The 21,152-nt window shown below is 43.9% G+C and overlaps 1 protein-coding gene across 1 annotated transcript in view; it reads left to right on the top strand.

Moving 5' to 3' along the window:
- Nucleotides 1–21,152, top strand: part of fsip1 (fibrous sheath interacting protein 1) — a gene marked incomplete at its 3' end in the record, with an annotated part of 36,957 nt that overhangs the window by 11,798 nt on the left and 4,007 nt on the right. Inside the window, exon 9 of the mRNA XM_080850186.1 lies at nucleotides 11,080–11,232. Coding sequence (XP_080706312.1) covers nucleotides 11,080–11,232 — 153 coding nt within the window. The remainder of the gene's footprint in view (nucleotides 1–11,079; nucleotides 11,233–21,152) is intronic.

Raw genomic sequence — 21,152 nt, 5'->3', positions numbered from 1 at the left:
TGTATTGACATACGCCCAACCCTTCTGTGGCAAGAAACAAATTCACGTAGTGATCTCCGGTGCCTTCGTGGTGCCTCCAGTACCTCTGCGCCTCATGCCTAGCACCGGGCCCTGTGGCATGGTAACACTTCTGTGGTAATGCCATCTCAGTTTCCATGCACCACCCAAATGTTAAACCCCAAGGTGGAGCCATCAAGAGGGGTAGCTAGCCATGCCATCTGGCCCAGGGTGGGGCATTTATTACTGCACACAGTTACAAAGAGCACCCCTGGGGGAGCATGGGGGTCTGGGGGGTGGTAGGGCTCCGCTAATTGGCAGAATCGTTTTAAAGTGGACCAACATAAGCCCTCAACTTCCTTTTTATATGTGTGTATGTATGTGTGCGTTTGTGTCATGTGGTTTTTAGCATGATACACCAAGTCATTAGTGGTTCAATAGAATGAGGTTACCTTTGAGGAGAATCTTACATTTTCTTATGTTTGGTGTGGTAAAATTGTTTTCAAAGGCTCTTTCTGAAAATAACTCTGAGCTTAGTTTATTCAGGCCTATTTCTTAATGTTGCTATTGCTGACCATAATAATATAGCATAATATAGCATAACACATATATTGTTTTGAGAATTCCTATGAGAAAGAAGAGTTTCCAAATGACTAGTTGTGTGTGTGTGTTTGTGTGTGTGTGTGTGTGTGTGTGTGTGTGTGTGTTATTTTAATAGTTACACCACTTCTGTCTTATTATTCTTGTGTACCATTTAGCGGTTTCTTTATTTACTGTCATGCTATGAGGTCACTTTGCCACTTTTTGCTCGAGCTATGGGAAACACTTGACAGCTCTCGCCTGCTGCAGACCAACTCGCTGTCTCCTCGCCTTCAAAAACGGTGTGAGTCACAGACCAGTCCTGGGAACGCCCTGTTGACCTCCACAATGTGCTGACCACATGGGCAAACATGTTTGATCGTTTACAGTGGTGTTGTACAGTGAAGCCGCTTGGTGTTGCCTACTGTATTTAGCATGACCAAAGCACAGCTCAGCTCAGCAACACTTCATTAAACGTCCAGCGTTGTTTTGTTTTGGATTTTTGGCAGCTCTGTATGATCACATGTAGAAGGCCATAATTTAGTTTATTCAGCCCAGAGTGTCTACTAGTTAGCTTTGCTGTGTGACTTCCAATGTGGTCTGTACAGTTATGTATCATAAATGGGAGGTGTGTAGCAGATTGTTCATTATTAGCATAGGTGACGCCCCCTAAATACTATCTAATGGCAGGTGTTGTGCCGTGTGCAAATTGGCCAGTGTTCTTAGCAATCTGAAACAGCTCAGTAGTCATTTAGATCTGTGTGATCTCTAAAACCATATCATCTGTATAAGGCCTGGGTGGCCAAAGCTTTTAAGAGCAGTATTCAAGCCATTCAGGAGCTGAAACTGAACACCTAATATCATCCCAGGGTTTTTTATCATTTTAATTGGGATCAGTGGACCAATAGTATTTCTTTAGCCCACAAATTTAAGTTTTTCAGAATTAAAGTAGAGTTTTTTTATGTTCCTCAAATTTAAAACGTATGTTTCCTTGTGGACTGTAAAAACAAGATAAGTGCTCTGGCTCACGCTCGTAAAATGTTCTCTTCCCTAAGAGAATTACTAAAATAAGAAAACATTGCTGAATCCCATAAATCAATAGGCACTCACTAAAAAAAAAAAAAATCTTGGATACAAGCAAAAATGAGAAGGAATTTGTTTGTTTATCGCTGGAGGCCTAGTGTTGCATATTTGTTTATCTTTCAATAAGAGCCACTTTCAGTAGTTTCCTCTGTGTGTGAGTAACAGTTCCTCTACCTTGAGCAGATGTGCATGAAGGCTTAGGACTCGCAATGCATTTTCCTTTTTTGTTATGATGGAAAAATTGGGACATCGCCCCTAACACAGACTGCATATCTCATCAAAGGTGTACACTGCTAGATCACAACAAGTCCGAGCTTTCCATTCTGGTTCCCTGTACAGCACCTCTCACATTGTAAAACCCCTTTTAGGGGTAATTACACATCCCACCAGTCCTGTCAGCATGATCTCCAATAAAACGTTTCTCGTTGCATTACCAAACTAGTCAGACAAAACATTTAATATATTAAAATTGAATAGAAATGGTCACGGGCCAATGCCATACGCTGATTGCGAAAACACAGTAAACTCCACTCTGGCACGACTCACTACTGCGGAAGTCCCAATTAGTGGAGGGGTCAACCGCAAAGTATTGAAACTTCTGGTAAGCCTGTAATCCCTGGAGGAATATCCTCAAGACAGAAAGGAGCTGATTTACAGTGGCACACGTTTACAGCCTCTCGGCCCCCTGGATGTGGAGGCAATGCTGCAGACTCATGAAGGGGTGCCATGTTTAATGTCAGTCAGTTGTATAAAACGGAGATTGGGTTGCATGCTTCTTGTTTTAATGTGTGAGGGGACTGATCGATGCATAGCCTGTTTAGTGTGGCCGTGACGGTAGCAATCATATGGGTAAATGTAGACTAAGCATTTATGTTTTATATGCAAAAGGTGACTCCATGTTAAATGACGTAATATGTACAATTAACAAAACCCCACAAAGGAGACATTATGAGGAACTGAGGTCATTTTGAAACGAAGCACAGGGATTACTGGAGGAGTGCTGGTCTTAATGGCATTTAACCATTGGCCTTGGTTACTTTTAAAGCATTAACAAACAAACAGACTCATTTTTACTGAGGAGATGTACTAATATGGTAATTCACTGTGTACTGCTGAACCACCCAAGTCACTGACAGAAGTGTTGTGTTTCTGTTGAGGGCAGTTACAGTAAACAGTCTACTGGACTGTTATTATCTAACGTCCAATGAATTCACCTTCTCAAACAATGAGGGATCTCAGTATCTTTTCCCATTGAGTGGGTAGTTTTGGTAGAAAAATGGTGGCTTTCACTGTTTATGTCCTGTTGGACTGTGCAGAGACGATGGCGCAGTAGAATTGTTATAAGGAGCTTGCAGCTTTCGACTGGTGAGTTGTACTTGTCCACGCTTGCCTCACCAGGGATTTGATCTAACCATCCAAGTTTCAACAGCGATGAAGAAAGACCTTTGGCATACGTTTCTTTTAGGGGTGGGAATCTCTTGGCACCTCACGATTCGATTCCGATTCAGAGGTCAACGATTCGATTTTAAATCGATTAGGCCTATCGATTTTAAATCGATTTTAAATCGATTTTTGCAATTAAAAGATTTTCTTTTTTTTTTAAATGTTTTTAACACATCCATTTTATGTTGAAATGCAAGCTGCATCAATTATTGCATTGCTCATAGAAAGTCAAAATTGTGACAATTGTGAAAAAGCTTTTTCTAATCTAATAAGGCAAATAGAGAAGGTAATTCATCTGTTGACTTTCTTTAATTATCAAACACAAAGTAGGAAGTGATTTTAGACTCTGAGTTGCAAACTCAAATGATTCAATAGTCGAAATGCATCGATAATCGTTTTATCGGTTTCGAATTGATAATCAATAATCAATCGATAATTGCATTTCAACATAAAATGGATGTGTAAAAAAACCGATTATCAATTCTAAACCAATAAAACGATTATCAATCCATTTCGACTTTTAAAACATTCGAGTTTGCTACTCAGATTCTTTGCTACACTTCCTACTTTGTGTTTGATAATTAAAGAAAATCAACAGATGAATTACCTTCTCTATTTTTTATTAGAGAAAAAGCTTTTCCTTGTCACAATTTTGACTTTCTATGAACAATCCAATAATCGCAATGTGTAAAAAAAAAAAAAAAGTTTTTTTTTTTAATTTTTTTTATTACAAAATCGATTATGAACTTTTCTGAATCGAGAGAGAATCGTTTTAGAGAGAATCGTTTTAGAGAGAATCGAGAAAAATCGAATAATCGATTTTTTCCCCCACCCCTAGTTTCTTTATTGGCTTTTACTAACTTATGAGAAATGTTGTGGATTTACACTTGAATCAGTTAAAAACATGCACGTGTTTCTCCTAGCCTACATACAGTATTTCATAAAAAAAAGAGAAAAAATTATGTCAAATTATTTTTTTCCAAGTTGCTGAAGTCCCTCTTTCCTGTGCGCTATGATCTAAGTTACTCATGTAGTTGACTCGTTGCGATTTACATTGTTACAAGCTACCCTCCACACTGTGATGGGGCTGGAAAGGAAGTGATCGCATCCCCCCTGTGTCTCCTTGAGCGCCTGCACAAAAGCAGCTTGGCTGGCGCCTCCGGCACGCCACGGCCATTGCTCCCAATTCATATCTTCTTTACAAGCTGCATCTAATCAATAAGAAATAACCTAACGTCACCATCGGAGATTGCTAACAGCTGGATATGTAGGTCACACACATGGCTAGTCTTGACCATGGTGCCACTTTTAAGATTTTAAGGGGTCAGAGTCGGGGAGAAAAGATAGTGCCATTCCAGTGCTTTGCTAGTCCAGATGCTTTTGATAAGTATTAGGGGGAAGTGTTGTTAATCGCTAACATTGTTGTGTTTGTTGCATCATTCTTTGGCACTGAGCCCAGAGGATAGAGGATGTGTGGATGTGAAGGAGATGAACAGGGCCTCCAGCCTGGGGAGAGGCCTTAGGATTTTACCTGCAGTCCAGCTTCACGCTCATCGCCTCATGTCTGCACACATATAACATGAACAGTGCTCCACAGATTTATCAACCAAGGCCAAACGCATTTAAGCTGGTTGCCATTTTAAGTCTGTTTATCTCTCTCACGATTTAGTGCCACTCTCACAAGACCTTGAGAGAATATTTAAAGCATAAAAAAATGCAATTATTTCCTGCAATTCATAGATTGTCTTATTTTATGAGCAGATGGTAAGCGTATCAACAGCCATGGAAACAATGGATATGTGTGAATGTGTGTGTGTGTTTGTGTGTGTCTGTGTGTGTTTGTGTGTGCGTGTGCATGTGCGTGTGCGTGTGCGTGTGCGTGTGCGTGTGTGTGTGCGTGTGTGTGTGTGTGTGTGTGTGTCATATTTTTTGGGCTGTACCTTCACCATACGGTTTTGATCTGTAAAAATACAGACAGACTGATCCAGACCACCCTCAATTCCAAAGAACAGGGCTACGAGGGCCAGATGACCCGTGAGTTTATCTTCTAATACTTAAAGAATGTGCAGCAATCAGGATGTCATCTGCGAGTGATCCAACCTGGCCTTGTAAAATCTGAACTTTTGTGTTCACTGGGAGCATAAAAAAAAGAAGAAGAAAACGGAAACGTCTGAGGTGACAGATTCCTGTTGTGCTCTGGTCCCCCCCCCCCCCACCCCACAATTGCCTCAAAGAAATCTGCACAGCATGAATTATTTTTCGGACTGTGATGTCCACACTGTTTTCTCAACATAGAAACGGCCGCAGTAAATTAAGTCTTACGGATCAGACAGGGGATTATCTTGTAGCTTATAGCTGCTGAGACATTAGCTGTCAGGGGGGATCCGCTTGTGCAGGTGTTGATGTGAGAAAGCCAAGGCCTGGTTCTCACACTCCTCTTTTAGAGGCTGCGAAAGGCGAGCAGGCCGCAGGTTGGGCCTCGTGCCGGGGCCTGGGGCCTTGGCCTGGGAGGGCGTTAGCCTGCTGGGCTCCGTGCCAGGGCTGCATGGAACCAGAACTCTGGTGCTGCAGTGCAGTCAGCCACAGGGCTTTAATAGCTCCGCGAGCTGTGGGGCTGCGTGCGGAAAGGGCCTGGCCGAGGTTCCCGGTCCACGTGGCACTAACCGAGAGAGAGAAGAGAGTGAGGAGAGAGGGGGGTGGGAGAGAAGAGTGAAGAGAGCTTTGAAGGGGAGAGCTGAGGGAAGGCTACAGGAAAGCTGATCGAGTGACTGACTGACTGACTGACTGACTGACTGACTGACTGACTGACTGACTGACTGACTGACTGACTGACTGTCTGACTGTCTGACTGACTGACTGTCTGACTGACAGACTGTCTGACTGTCTGACTGACAGACTGACTCTCTCTCACTATCTATCTGACTCTGTCATACTCTCTCTTTCACTCTCATTCTCTCTCTCACTTAAATGTATTGCCCCTGTCGATTTTGCTTGCATGTCTTGTTTTCATGCATGTCTAAATGAATACTTGCATACTTGCATATGTACTGAAATAGTTTGCTGTTTAGTTAACCAATAACTTGAAATGTTTGCAGGACATGATGTTGTGGGATATTTGTTCTAATAATCTTAAAATTATAAAAAATAAAAGTATCTCTCTCTCAAACGCGCTTTCTCTCTCTCTCTCTCTCTCTCTCTCTCTCTCTCTATCCCTCTATCCCTCTGATTGCCTGTTGTTGAGTTTTGCCTACCAGCAGTAGGAGGGCCGCTCTTGCACGTGCATCAGCATAGCTTTGCAAAGTTCAACATCTATACTGCCTCTATATTTTCCCTGTTAAGCTTAGCGACTTTCCAACAAAACCAACACCCTCTATGTTTAGCCTGACGTTTACCACTTTAAAGTAGAAAGGAGTAATGACTCCTACAGTTATGCACAGTTCTACCACAGGATGGAAATATAGAATAGATGTATAAATGTTGTGTTTCTTTCCAATGTCCTGCTTTAGCCACGGATTTCCCCTTAGCTAAAGATAGCCTATCTACTTCTGTGTTGGGTACCATATGTTTCTATATTATATATTCAGATACCAACACATTCTCATAAAAAATGTCCATCAGAAACGTAACCATATTTAAACCCAATGCAAGTTCTGTACATGGTTTTTAATGAGGCCTGTTAGTCAACCCCTGACCTTTGCTCCTGAACTCCCATATAATGGCATGCCCTCCAGAGTTTTAGACTGCTGTGGATGCTTGTGACTTAGCTGTCCCTGAAACATATCACCTCTCTAAAGTGGGAGCTTAATCCAGGCTCCGTCCTGAGAACTGAGACACTGGTCTCTGTAGGCTGGACAGGGCAGTTGTGGTGTGGATTGTGCTCTGGGTGTGAGAGTCCTGCTGTGAGTGTTCCAGTAGCTCTACTCTGCTGGAGTAAGATGTGTTCAACATTAATGTGATGGGTTCAATGGCCAGGAAGCACACCCACAGATGACAAAAAAGATGGCAAATGAAGAAGGCAATTGAAGATTGGTTGGTTTCTGGGCAGTATACAGACATGTACACACACCTCTGTATGAGTGCAGACATGGTGGGCAACATACACACCTGTAGGATATTAGTTATACATATGAGCATGTAGCCTATACTACTACTACAGAGCTGAGTGTCGATTTGTTTACCAGAGGCAGTGTGTGTGTGTGTGTGTGTGTGCCATGTCTGATTCTGACTAAATACTTTGGCTGACCTAAATTAGTGCTGCATGGTTTTAGCTCTTAGCTTGTCATCACTCACATACTGATGAAGTGTGTGTGAATTCCCACAGAGGGCCAGAAGCAAACCGAAGTTTCCTCCCCAGTAGGCTGTTGAAAGCATGTAGATACTACAGTGAAAGACTCTGTGCAGTGAGATGTCAGTCTTTCGTGTCTTGTGAGCGCTGTTATTTTAACCTGGTTCTGGGTTCCCCTGGGTAGCCCTCCAGCTGAAGAAGCCTAATAAATCTAGCCTATCTATGAGCGCATACCAAAAGCTTGCTGCATCATGACTGTCATTAGAAAGGCGCTCTTCACCAGAGAGAGCCTCCAAAAGACAGCATGAAGGAGAGCTAGTGCAAACGTGACCTAATTACCTTTTTCTTTTTGATGTATTGCTGTGAGGCCGCAATGTGGCCGTAAAGATCCGGCTGTTGTTTCTGGCAAGGAGAGAGACAGCTGGGACCCACATTGGGTTGGATCATTTATCCTCTTCCTCTTATTTCCTTTTTAAATAAAAAAAACCCTTACTGCCAAATCCTGAAACTTCTGGAAGCACAGAGCAGTGTTAACCTTAAAAGACCTACTCAGAACCAAATTTCTCAGGAGATGAATTAAGGTATCATTCTCAGTTGCTCTGCCTGAACAGAGCATCAAGAGGTCTCATTAGTTCCTGAGAAGTGAGCGAGAAATGCCTTTTTTAGGCGAGCTGCGCGTTTGGAGTGAATTCAGTTAAATTAATCTATGAACTTGAACTCCAGGGTGGTCCGTTGATATCTCATATGTTTATGTCATATTTGCATGATCAATATGGGCCAGCCCCTTGTTTTGGTGCCCTCTGTTGAACGTATCTGAAACGGAAGGCCAAGAATTTGTGTCTGTGACATCGCATAGAAGCTGCCCTGGTTCTTACCAAGATAATCGTTGCCAGTGTGTTTTGTAACCCTTAAAAAAAAAAAGACAAAAAATTAGCTTTGACGTTTGACATCTCAAACAAAGTTACTGGTATTGGTTTTGGCCCCCATGGATCAGCTGACCTACTTTCCGTATTGAAATGGTTTGAAGCATTGTGCCGCGTGCTGAGCAGAGGTGTTATTTTGCGGTCCATTGGCTTATGTTCAGACAACCACGAGCAGCAGCCCGCTTACTGCATATTATGGCATGTTATTGCGTTGCAGTTATCACACGTTCAAATTCCATCTTTTAGTTATAAAAGTCAGATACAAAGCCAAGCCGCGGCCCATTGGGGTTGAGCGTAATACAGAGCACTCAGTTGCAATGTATTTAGGTCAAGGGGCTGACATCTCTGTTTCTCCTTTCACTACATAGAGTTCCAACACAGAGGATGAGGTAAGGGCATCGAGTGCCATGTTAGTTTCTTGACACTCACAGAACTAGAACAAGGCACATACCGTACCATAAGAGCAGCTCTGGAAGCTATTCTGTACACAAAAGAAAATGAAGAGAGAAAAAAAAGAGTGGATAGCGTGTAGTAGGTCATTTGAAATTGAAAATATTAATCTGCTGCATAAAACGACCTTATAATGTTTCACAAATGCAATGCGAAGGTGCTTGTAGATATGAAGATGTGAAGTGAGAGTGTCATTGTTTTGCCTACCGTCTTCCACTCTACTTCAAAATAAAGTTCAAAACCAGGAGTTAAAACGGACTTGAGTCTAAATATGAGAAATATTTTCATTTCTCAAAGACGTGTACTTAGTGGTGTGAAGATGGTAGTAAAGTGAGGCTGCTGTGTTTAGTTTTCTCTCTTTTTTACGCCATGCTTTCTCCCTTCAGGGAACCACTGCAACACAATCTTTCGCGAGACTTTGGAAAGTTGAAATTTAGCTTGTCAACAGCCCCTGAGCATGAGAATGCTTTTATGGGCAAAGTAGGCAAAGTGGTAAGGGAACATAGCCTTCTGTGATCCACATTTATGTTGGGTTACAGCATAAAAGCAACTTATGTGGCTCAAATTTAAACAGAGATTGATTGTTTAACTCATTTTAAACTCAGGATGTGTGTGTGTGGTTCATATGAAAGTTTTAAGACAACAGCCTGCAATGGTGAGATGTTTTGCTTTGTTAAACATTTTATCTCACTCAAGATACTGGTTGAACGTGAATCTTAGATTGCCATCCAGACTCACCGTTGCAGGCTTGAAACTTTCGCATGAACTGCACACACACTGACCCGCAAGCCAGTGATGTACTCAGGTCAAAAAGAAAGGCAAAAGGAAAGAAAAAAAAAAAACCCTCTGTTTATACTTCTTTGAAAATTGCCAGAAAATGAGCAAATCCTTTTAAGAAGATATACTACACAAGACGTCACGCCAAGAACAGAAAGCACCAGCGGCCCACCTCGGCTCTGGTGCGGACACACACACAACCTGGACTGGGGTCAGCCAGCAACCAAATCAAAAGGGGTCAAAACAAAGCTAACTGATCATCAACAGGTCTGAGATGTCCTCATCAGATTACAGATGAGGCTTTCAGATACGGACAGACCACAGCTTCTGTGTACTCTCTCTGTCTCTCTCCATCTCTCTCTCCCCCTCTCTTTCTCCCTCTCTCGTTCTCTGCAGTAGCCTGCAGCGTGCATACCCTCAGGGCTTGCGTGGAAACAGGTTTCTAGGGAAGAAAATTAAAGTGAGCAGATGGAGAAAGAGGTGTGAGTGAGATGAGGGTAGAAGGAGAGATGAAGAGAGAACAAGAAGATAGGAGGAAAGTGTGAGGGGTAGAGAGGGAGAGAATGAGAATATGCCACAAGTGAGAGAATAAAGCATGGAGACTGGGGAAGAGAGTGAGTAATTGAGAAAGAGATAGATTTAGTGAAAGCGCAGATAGCACAAGAGAAAGATTGAGAAACAGATAATGAATGCAAGAGAAATAAATTCTTCCAGACACGATTCCCCCTTTTTCCTCTTGACCCACATACACCAGAACATTGTCCTTGGACACTGAGGCTAGTTTAGTCTATGTGGCACTACGTCACCCCTTACACACACACACACACACACACACACACACACACACACACACACACACACACACACACACACACATCATACGCCTTCCAAAGTTCATCCTTCAATGCACATGGATGCCATAAAGCTTGTGATTTATCCAAGGCTACAGTTGTTTTCAGTCCAGTTGGCCCCCCTTAAGTTGCACAATACATAAGATCAGCAGTGGAAACCCTGAATTGGCCAACAGAGATCAGGCCAAACAGGAGTCACTGATGGCGATGTAGCAAGACTAGTGACTAGTGTGAGACACAAGTGAGATGAGAGATGCAGAGATGAGATGAGAGATGCTGGAGTTGCATATTAGTGTTGACTGTTTTCACTGAGGGGGGGTTGCTGAGTGTTTTGGATTCACACTGCTGTACTGACATGATTACTAGACCTTCGCGCATGACTGGTCCCTCAGCACGTGTGCACTACTGCTGAGACACATGCAGATGTGTTTGGTTTGGGAGCGCTCCCTGTACCTCGGTGTGTGTGTGAGTCTCTCTGTGTGTCTGTATTAATGTGTTTCATTTATATTTTTGGGGTTTGTGTAATTTCGGTATTTGCTTCAGCTGTTCTCTATCTGTATGTGTGTACATGCTTGTGTGTGTGTGTGTGTGTGTGTGTGTGTGTTTTTTTTGTGTGTGTCTGTGTGTGTCTGTGAGCGTGAGCCTTGAGAAACACAAAGATTGACAGGCATGGCAATCTTGTCCACATCAGGTCTTCGTGGTGCCAGCGGAGGCAGAGGCAGAGGCAGAGGGCCATTTGGGGGAGCAGGTCCTGCAGGACATGAGGGAGAGGAGAGGGCAGGAGGCGCGCCTGCGAGAGATCCAGCAGCAGCTTGGCACCATGGAGCGCAGCCAGACTGAGAGCGTGAGTCTGGAATCACCCATAACACACACAGACAGAGGGGCTTCTACAGTAGCTTACAGTTTATGTATATACATGTGTGCAGGAAACACAACACATCCACAATACATTCATTCAATATTCAGACACTTTTATCCAACGTATGTATACATTGTATACCTCTGTTTACATTCATTCAGTTTGCATGTTTATCCAAAATGGCCACTGGTGTATGTTACCCCTTGGTTACGGAACCCATTGCCTTGTTATTGAACCCAATACCTCAGCACCTTGCTATACCACTTGAGATGCATACGCAGTGAAATAATGAAGGCAAGATTGTAAAGATGCATAAACTCCTCCAGCACACACACACATAAACACACTCTCACACACACACACACACTCACTCACTCACTCTCTCTCACACACACACACACACACTCACTCACAGACCTGAAATTTCAAAACAAGAAGCAAAAGCATCTGGCTTCTATATGCTTCTGTAGTTTTGGGCAGTCAGCAGATATACCGGAGGAGGACAATGTGATCAAGAGAGCATGTCTTAGTGCCTCAGGAGACACATAAACATGCTGCACGTGAACATGCAGACATGCAAGCGTAGAACACGCTATGCCAATAGACATTTAACCAAAAACTTTTCTGTGTGTGTGCGTGCGTGCGTGTAGTGTAGAAGGAGGTTCTCAGGGTGTTATACTGCGGTCAGTGAGGTGTCAAAATTTATATGAAAAGGGTCTATGTTGATCTTCTCAAAGTAGTTGAACTTGGAAATGTCAATTTTGGGTAACCTCCTAAAGCAGTTCAACTCTGTGGCGTTTCTTCCCATGCTGTTATACATCACATCGGAGCTTTGAGCTGTCAACAAGGACAGATGCTGGAACACAGCTAGAGCCAGAACGTGAGCTAGAAATCCAAAGGGAGCTGTATATTCATAGAGCACGTGATGCAACCCACTCACACACACACACACACACTCACACACACACACACACACACACACATGCACACACACGCACGCACGCACGCACACACACACACTCACACACACTGACTGAGTAAAACACAAACAAAAATCATGCATGTGTCTAGCCTGCATGCAAATACATACATTTGTATAGGGTCCATATATCATTTTGCATCTTTGTTGTCGCGTGTTCACAGACATCGCATTGTATATGATGTTGTGCATTTGTGATGTGTGGTGAGTCCAAAGACAGTGTAATGCCCCGAATAGACAATAAAGTAGATTTGACCTTTGATACATGGCAAATGGCATTGCTTTGCAGTTGTGTAATCACTGTAGACTTGGACAATCAGGACAGGACTAGGGAACCTCAGCTGCTAAGACCTATCAAACCCGGTGACCTCAAGCAGCTAAAGGGAACTCAGGCAGACATCACTAAACCCTCAAAGAAACTCCTGTTGCCAAGCGTGTAACACTGAAGCATTCAGACTCCATGGATGACGGAATTGTTGGAGTTGTTTTTTTGCGTGCGTGGCCTGATGCTAGCAATCTCAAACTTACCATTTCTGCACAACAGTGGTTCAGTGTACCTGCTTTGTGTTTTTTTCTTGTTTAACAAAGGGCTTCAGTGAAACTGCCTGGTGGTGGACTAATAATATACACATTTTCATCGTGAGTCACCATATTTTTCCAATGTTCTTTGCTTTAGCGAGCAATTAAGGAGCATTATGCTTATTTTAGATGTGCCACTCACGACTCTCCAGAATATAATTTTCCTGTCTGTTCAAGCCTCTGATAAACCATGAAACCTTTTTGGGGCTCCTCGCAGACCCTGCATTTATAACAAAAACTATTTTCACTGGAGAGGCAAACGCTCAAAACATGGGCATTGTTTGTCAGCGTTTCTATTCTAATCGGGAGTGTCGTAAATGCACTGGAAGCCAGTCTCTCTCTCGTTATTCCCAAACACAATGCACAGTTCTTCCCAGGACAAAAGAAAAACCCTCTTTGAGGGCCACCCCATCTAAATGACCCCTAAATGTAGCAAAATGTCAAATTGTTTTTTGGCGGGAATGTTGTTGTTGAGATCACCATGAAAACCACGGCACTGAGACAAACAAAACTACACACCCACACAAACACACAAAAGTAGTCTCATTTTTATTTCTAGAAAACCCAACTGAAAATGTTGTCACATGAAACCAATAACGATAAAACATAGCACAGTGAAAGTAGGGTAATTTAATTTGACGCTATTTTCACCACTGTCACTACCAGCTTCTAAAGAAGCGTTTCTGGGTTGCAGTGTCTGGCTCACTACATTTGGCAGTACAACCTGTTTGCCCTTATTGTTCCAGGCATGGATCTCAAGGAACCTATTTCAGAGTGTTGTTGTGGGAACACTCTTACAGTACTCTGTTTTCGTGGCTCAGCTGGTAGCGCGTACGAATACCAAGGGTAAGGATTCAGTTGGATTCAGCACTCTCACTGATGCTGAACTGCAAGTACACTATTCCTGTAATGACTATTGCTTTGGATAAAAGTGTGTCACTATCCTTTGACTGTAATGAACTGTATCACAAAGACTTAATTCATTTCAGTTCAATTCATGTACTTACAGACTTTGAACTTTCATTGAACTTCCCTAAACTAATACTTAATTAACATGAAAAAAACACCATCGGAATCAACAAACCACAAGTAGATAAATACATAAGAAACACCAGAATAAACTGGAGCCTTTTAGTGTAGTAACTGTGTCCTTGTCAATAGCACCTTAGTGAACAAGAGGTCTATTTTGTGTCTCTCTCATTGTTGATTTGCCGAACTTACAAAACAGCAAATAGAAACAGCAATAAGACTATGGGTTGTTTTTGCAGAAATGGCATTTCAATCCAAAAAGTTAACGTTCAGGTTGTTGATTGTAACCAAAGCAGCAAGGGGGTACATCCATCACTCAGTGCTTTGTGCAGAACTGGCTGTACAAGACTAATACCCCTTTCGTATGACACTGACCTCAACCTCAGTGCTCGGAACTGTGCTTGATTAGCACGCGCTCCAGATGATATTTGTCTGCTTCAGCAATCCACTTGGAACCTGGATACGGGAAGTCTCGCTTCAGCCAATCAGCATTGGCAGCACTTGTCATCCTCTCCTCTTGTTTGATTTGCATGACACAGTGGTGGCAGACATAGGATGCTGACAGCGCCAAGCTCTAACAGTAAAGACAGAAGGAATCCATGTCCAAAAGGCAAAGGTCCACTCCAGCAATTCATCTCACTGTTGTTGGTGTAATTGTGTTATTATACGTAGGCCTTATAGGCGTCTTCCAAAAAACCCTTGTCCTGAATCTGGTGAATATCAGTCACTTTGGCGTTCTGGGATATAATGTGATATCGGCCTCAGTGGTGTAAGAAATGAAGGAGGTTTCTTTGTTTCTGATGCAGCAATCTTTATTCCAGTAAAGTGCAGTGATGAGAACCATACTCTGGATTCAGCAGTGTAGGAATGAACAACAAGCATCTCCAATTCTAGCCTTATATACTGTTCTAAGATCCCTCCTAGGCTTGTAATGCAAACAGGTCTGGCAACCTTTTGTTGTTCTATATGATAATCTGGTTTCTCTGTCTGAGATGGTTCTCAATGGCCTCCCCCATTCCCATACTATGATTAATTGCAGTCACTCACACACCTCAGTTTGCTTCCTGACCCCAGGTGTCTGAGCAAATCCAGTGTTGGGGACCTTTCCTTTGTGACCATGATAAGATAACCATTTTGGGTATTCTGCTGGCCAACTTTTGGTGGTCACAGCAGCTGCTTGATCATGAATCTTACAGTGGTCATGTATCAAATATAGCTTATACATCTCCACTCACAATTAGGATGCTGCCAAATGAATGAAGGTGTTTAATGGCCTACTTATCTGTAAAGAATTAGGGATGCTAATTGCGTGGTAGCGTAGTTATTAGGTGCTTATAAAATGGCAGGGTAACCAATTGGAGATTCATGTAGCACAACTGGACATTCTGGCCCGAGAGTTTCTCTGGGTCCTCAGAGCAGGCGCGTCTCCTCAGAAAGGAGGGCAGCCAAGGAGATGAAGGATGTTCTCCGCAATGGCTTCAGCTTTCCCCACTGATTAAAATAGCAGCCATCCGCCAGGACTCCATAGAAGAAAAGATAGAGTGAAAGAGAGAAAGGGAAGAGAAACAGAGAGAGAGGGAGCTTGTTAATATAACATCTCTTGCTCCACCTATAAGGATGGATACAGCAAAGAAATTCACTGATTTTGGATTAGATTTTTGTCTTCACATTTTCCGTGTAATAAGTGTGTGTGTCTTTGCATGTATGTCTATGCATGTGTGCCTGTGTTTTAGCAAGTCTCTGTTTGCAGACACCTTGAAAGATTAACCCTCTGGGGTAGTTCTGACCTCCGTGATTTATTGGACAACACGGACTAACCCCCTTAAAGCTGACAATGAGGCATATATTTAAATTGTGAAACACATCAACCACTCAGATGTCTCCAGTTCTACACAATGCTTCCTGTTGCTTTTATATCTTGATTTTTAAACATCAGCTGTATTAAGAAACATTGCCGTGAAACAAAACATGGTTGTCCATGCAGCACCCGTCATTTGCAATCTTATATGCAAAGCACACTTCCATCCCCAGAAGCGCACGTCTGGACAGAACGTTGACGCGTGAAGGTATTCGTGTTGACAAACGCACCAAGGATTTGTTTTCATTGGCCGCCACAGCGGCGGACACAGGATCCGCTAGCTGAGCTTTTTGGGTTAGAGCATGAATGGAAATGAATCAAGTCTGTGTGTGTGTGTGTGTGTGTGGGTGGGTGCGTGCGTGTGTGTGTGTGCCTGCCGAGCCCTGAGCTCTTTTCAAAAACTCCCCAAAAAAATCTCCACAGTTACACGGGGGGTTAAATTTAGTTTTACTGTCTGACCACTGGTGCGCTTTAACTACAGGGAGTCCTGGAGTGAGCTCCTGTGGCTAGTAGCAAAATGAGGCCATAATGCTAGGCTCACAAACCACAGACGGGCTGCATCCCAGGCAGAACACCCCCCCACCCGCCCGTCAGGTGGCACAGGGCTTTTTGCAGCGTGCCGCGTCAATCCAATATATCCGGCCTCAAAAACCCCAGCCATGAGTTATGTAGAGCAGAGAGTGATGTGTTACTGTAACTGCTAGCTCAGCACTGTAAGCCATTAACTACAGACAACTCAACAACAACCAACAACGCTGAACTTAGCCATCAGCAGAAGACAAAACAACAACAAACACTCATTTCTTAATTTAGCCCTCAGCTAAAGACAAAACAAACAACCACCAACAGTGATTTGTGAACTTGTGGTCAGCCTGTTTGTTTGATGGAAAAATATGATATATAAAAAAATGACCATGCTGGGAAAAAACCCACACACACACACAAAAAAGATAGGTGTTATGAGGGATGAGTATGAGAGTGTGAAGGTACTTTCCTATGTTTGGTTTGGAGGCAGAGGATGTAATTGAGATGACTTTCCTGGAGGTTTCAGGACATCATCCCATATCTCATCCCATTGCCTGAAGCTGAGGCACGCACACAAAAACATTCCCCAGTCCACATACTTAAATGCATATATTCACTCGAAACATTCCAGATTCCCAGTACACACTCACACATATCACGCACCTACATGAGATTAGTCTCATCCCAAATCTCAGTCACTGCAGAGGCCACAGCGATTCTCTCTCAGTCAAAGAATTCACCCTGTTCACTGTATCTTTGACTTTCACACAATGACTTTTTTATAGCCAGGTATGGGTCGGATAATTCCTGTCCCAGACTGTCATTGACTGTCTAGATTTATCAAGTTTATTGTCCATTTATAAATCTTAAAATGTAGCATTGTGCACTTCGATGCTAAATTTTAACCTTTCTTTACAGCCTATCAAGGAATTTCTACCAAGGAATTGACGGAGTTTCAATTCACAGAGACGAGGAAAACACCACAAATATGTCAGTTTGGAAAGTTTTTTTTCGATTGAGTCAAAAGAATGAATAGGTTCACAAGAACAAAGCACATGCCACAAGAATTGTTTAGTCTAAGCCAATGAAGTTCTGTCAACACATTTGTTTCAGGGGGGGGGGGGTGCATTAAAAGGTTTTGTGAACATACTGTTGATCTTAGCCCAAGATTGATGGCAGGAGACTATTACTTCTGTGATCCATCACAGGTTTGCCTGGTGGAGCTCTCTCTGTGTGGAAAATCTTTGTCTACCCCCTGGATGCCCCAGAGGCTAGCTAAGGTCAACTGTGGAGGCACGGAGCAGTGTCTTTCAGTCTCACTTACAGTGGTTGTGTGTGCAACTAGATGGCATCACATCACAGAATCTAGAGAATTTGGCAAGGGCCCCACGTTTGTCAGTGAAAACATCAGTCAGTCAGTGGAACTCTCAGATTAGAAAACAGATGCCACTGCAGAAGTGAGCTCAGCACTGGAGATGTGTCATCACGGGCCAGTTGATGTGGATGAACTGAGCTCCTGTGCGTGTCATATAATAAGGAGCCCATTGTGTGTGTGGGAAGGGTGGAGGGCATAATAGACAGAGAAAGGGTGCATACTTGTGTGAATGTGTGCATGCAGGTGTTGTGGGAGCCTGGCTTTATGAGGTAGAACAGTGGGTGCACAAATGTGAACAGAGGAGACAGAAACAGGAGTTGCGGTGAAAACAACTTAGAAGTCTTATTTAGAATATGCGGGGGAGAAAGGAGGGGGTGCAAAAAGGTAACTCAAAACTTTACCGGGTTGGCACATGGCGTCAGTGGGCTCCGTCTGGCTCTTCCTGAGGCGAGAGAGAGAGAGACAGAAATTATTCCTCTTCGAAAAAATAGAGTGGCCGCAGGCCTCTTACCCTGAGACTGGCTTTACAGGCGTCTGGTTCCCACTCCTTGGTAGTTCAAGCCAGTCTGTCTTCAGTACCTTCTGGTGAGTTTTAAAAAGGCTTCTGATTGTCTGATTAACTCAGCACACCTGTGAGGGATAACCAGAGACACCTGGGTGGGGAGGAGTTCCCTAGGACACTCCTCTGGGGTAGTACCGCCCAACCAACACCACGCCTCTTGGTTGCCTTTGTCTAGCTGTTTGTAGCCATGTGGGGCACTGCTCACCGGCTGGGCCATCACAGTGTGTGCATGGATGTATCTGTATGTGTGTGGGGCAATGTTCAGGCTTGTGAAAGTGTGTGGTGTGTGTAAGTGTGCACTGGGAATCAGGAATGTTTGTGTATATTTATTCATGTATGTGAATTGGGGAATATTTGTGTGTACGTGTCTGTGTATGTGTATGTGGTGCCCTGGCTACAGGCACATGGGGTATGTGGTATGAGTGGATTATACGCACTCCCCCCACTCAGGTGCTGAAGCGTGTGTACACGTGTGTGTGTGTGTGTGTGTGTGTGTGTGTGTGTGTGTGTGTGTGTGTGTGTGTGTGTGTGTGTGTGTGTGTGTGTGTGTGTGTGTGTGTGTGCACTGTGCATTTTAGCCTCTGCCAGCCTGCCCCCATGGTTTCATAACACATTTGATAGCCAGAGTTCACACTAAGTTGCCTTTTTTCCACCCAGCAACCTCTCGCACTGGAGTCCCATGGAGGGCAGGCAGGCAGGGAGCGCACATGGCTCTGATAAACCTCCATTATGGAGCACGTGTTTCTCTTTCTCTCTGTCTCTTCTTCTCCCGCTCTCCTTTTCTTTATCTCTCTTTCCTCACTCTTTCTCTTCTCTTTTGCTCTTCCTCTCCTCTCCTCTCCTCTCTGTCTGAGGCCTCTAGGGTTCTCTGGGCTTTGGGTTTTGAGGGCAGACCCGGAGCAGCCTGGGCCTCGGTTCTGGCTCGGGCTTGGTGACCGCCCAGGCGTCCGGTACCACAGTGGAGATGAAAGCCCTGCCGTAATGACATTCAGCACATCTGAATACAACCCAAGAAACCCAAAACAAGAGCTTGTACTATTTCTGACAAGTTACCCAGACCCAGTCCAAAGCTGATATATGTTATTAGTCTGTAAGTGAGATGCCGATATAGCAAACCACAGGCCCGGGGATCTGACATCATTCCTTTTTATAAAAGATCAGACCACAATTAAATCTAAATTGTGTGTCATGGTGGTTTTATAGGGTTCTGATATATATTTTGGAAATTGCGACAGTTTAATGTCATGTAGGATCGCTTAAGTCGGTCACGTTTGGGCATCTAGAGTTAAGGAAACCCTTGCAACCTTGCAGTCTTTGATGGCCTGATTGGTGGCTGCTGGGTGTGTGGATCATGGCCAAAAGCAACACTGGGTGTCACTGTAGACCTCATGGTTTATGGGGCATGACTTCATGGCACACAGGACATGGCACACAGGACACGGTCAACCCAACGTCATGTCTCTCAGTCTATAAACAAAGTTTATGGGACAAAGGGAAGGTCGAGTGTAAGTCTTAAACTCATGTTGAGATTGCGCTCTCACCCAAGCTTTCTCTCTTCATTTCTATCTTGCTCTCATTCACTGTTCCTCTATCTACTTGTCCATCTCTGTGTGCACCCCCCCCCCCCCCCCTTATTTTATATCTTTGTATATCTTTGTAGCTTCTCTTTTTTCTGTCTTGTATCTCCATCCCTAAATGTTTCTCTGTATGCGTCTGCACACTTTCTGCCCTCTATGTTATATTTTCTATCCTGTCTTCTCGTTCCAGTTCTCTCTCTCTATCTCTCTCCCTCTCTCTATCTTTCTCTCTCATTCATTTTCTCACCATCTCTCACCGTTTCTCTGTCTGAATATCTATATAGATCTATCTGAATGTGTCTGTACACCTTCTGCCCTCTAGTTTATCTCCTCTATCTTGTCTTCTCTTTCCAGTTCTCTCTCTATATTTCTCTCTCTTTCCCTCTCATTCACTTTCTCCCCGTCTGTCTGGCTCTAAACATCCCACCCTCTCTTTTCTATCCTCCTTTTCTTTCCCAGTTCAAAGCAAAGCGAGTGAGTAGGTCAGGGCATCTTCCTCTCTGTCATTAGTGGTGCCAAGGCTGATGGGATCTGTGTGGTCCTGAGGACCAGGAGGGGGCTCCCTACTGTATGTCTCAATTAGAGCCTCACAGCTCAAGGTCTCTGCTCTCTGACAAGCGCTTTTCCACTTCTGGCTTGGGTTTCCCAGCGCACCATTATCCCCAGCGCACAATTATTCCAAGTGCACCATTATGCCTATCGCACCTTTGTTCTACTCCAGCATTACTCACACCTCTCGGGGCGATCTGACCCAACCCAACAGTAGCCCTATCTCATTGCAGCGGGGACAGTGTCTAATTCCCTTGAGTTTGAGCAGCACACCCTGACAGGGGCATGACCTAATAGCCACGATGACTCGCGAGCAGGCAATAGTGATAGGTTTGATCATAAGCTAGAATGTTTGCTTTTCTTCTCTCCATCTCCCCCAACGCATGTCGTGACGGGAGTGTCTCTCATGTGTCACTGATACACGCGTATCTGACGTGAGGACATCAACTTGTCAACAGAAGTGTTATTGGACATTGCGCGGAACGCCCCTGCTCCGTGAAATGTACATCTGAGCGAGGGAGTTGGGTGCCCAAACAGATTCCTGCTTTTATTAGGACCGTTGGCCCCAGGTCACAGCAGCTAAAAAAAGAGAGAGAAAAGGAGTGAAAGAGAGAAAGAAAAAAACGCAAAGTATGCGACTGAAGTCAGTGACCTTTGTAACACGAGCAGCACTGCTTTGGGGAAGAGTAGCCCTTGACATTGAGGTCTAGGAGGCCAAGGGGGTTGGGGTGAGGGGTTGAGGGGGGGGGGGGCCTCTATAAGCCTGAGCTGAGGGACAGGGGTTGTGTGCGTGAGTGTGAGTGTGAGTGTGTGTGTGTGTGTGTGTGTGTGTGTGTGTGTGTGTGAGTGTGTGTGGGGACTGTGTGTGTGGA

The sequence above is a fragment of the Sprattus sprattus genome, assembly GCF_963457725.1.
Source record: "Sprattus sprattus genome assembly, chromosome: 13".
Classification (NCBI taxonomy): domain Eukaryota; kingdom Metazoa; phylum Chordata; class Actinopteri; order Clupeiformes; family Clupeidae; genus Sprattus; species Sprattus sprattus.
The sequence above is the reverse complement of the archived record's forward strand: the minus strand, read 5'-3'. Positions and strand labels throughout refer to the sequence as shown.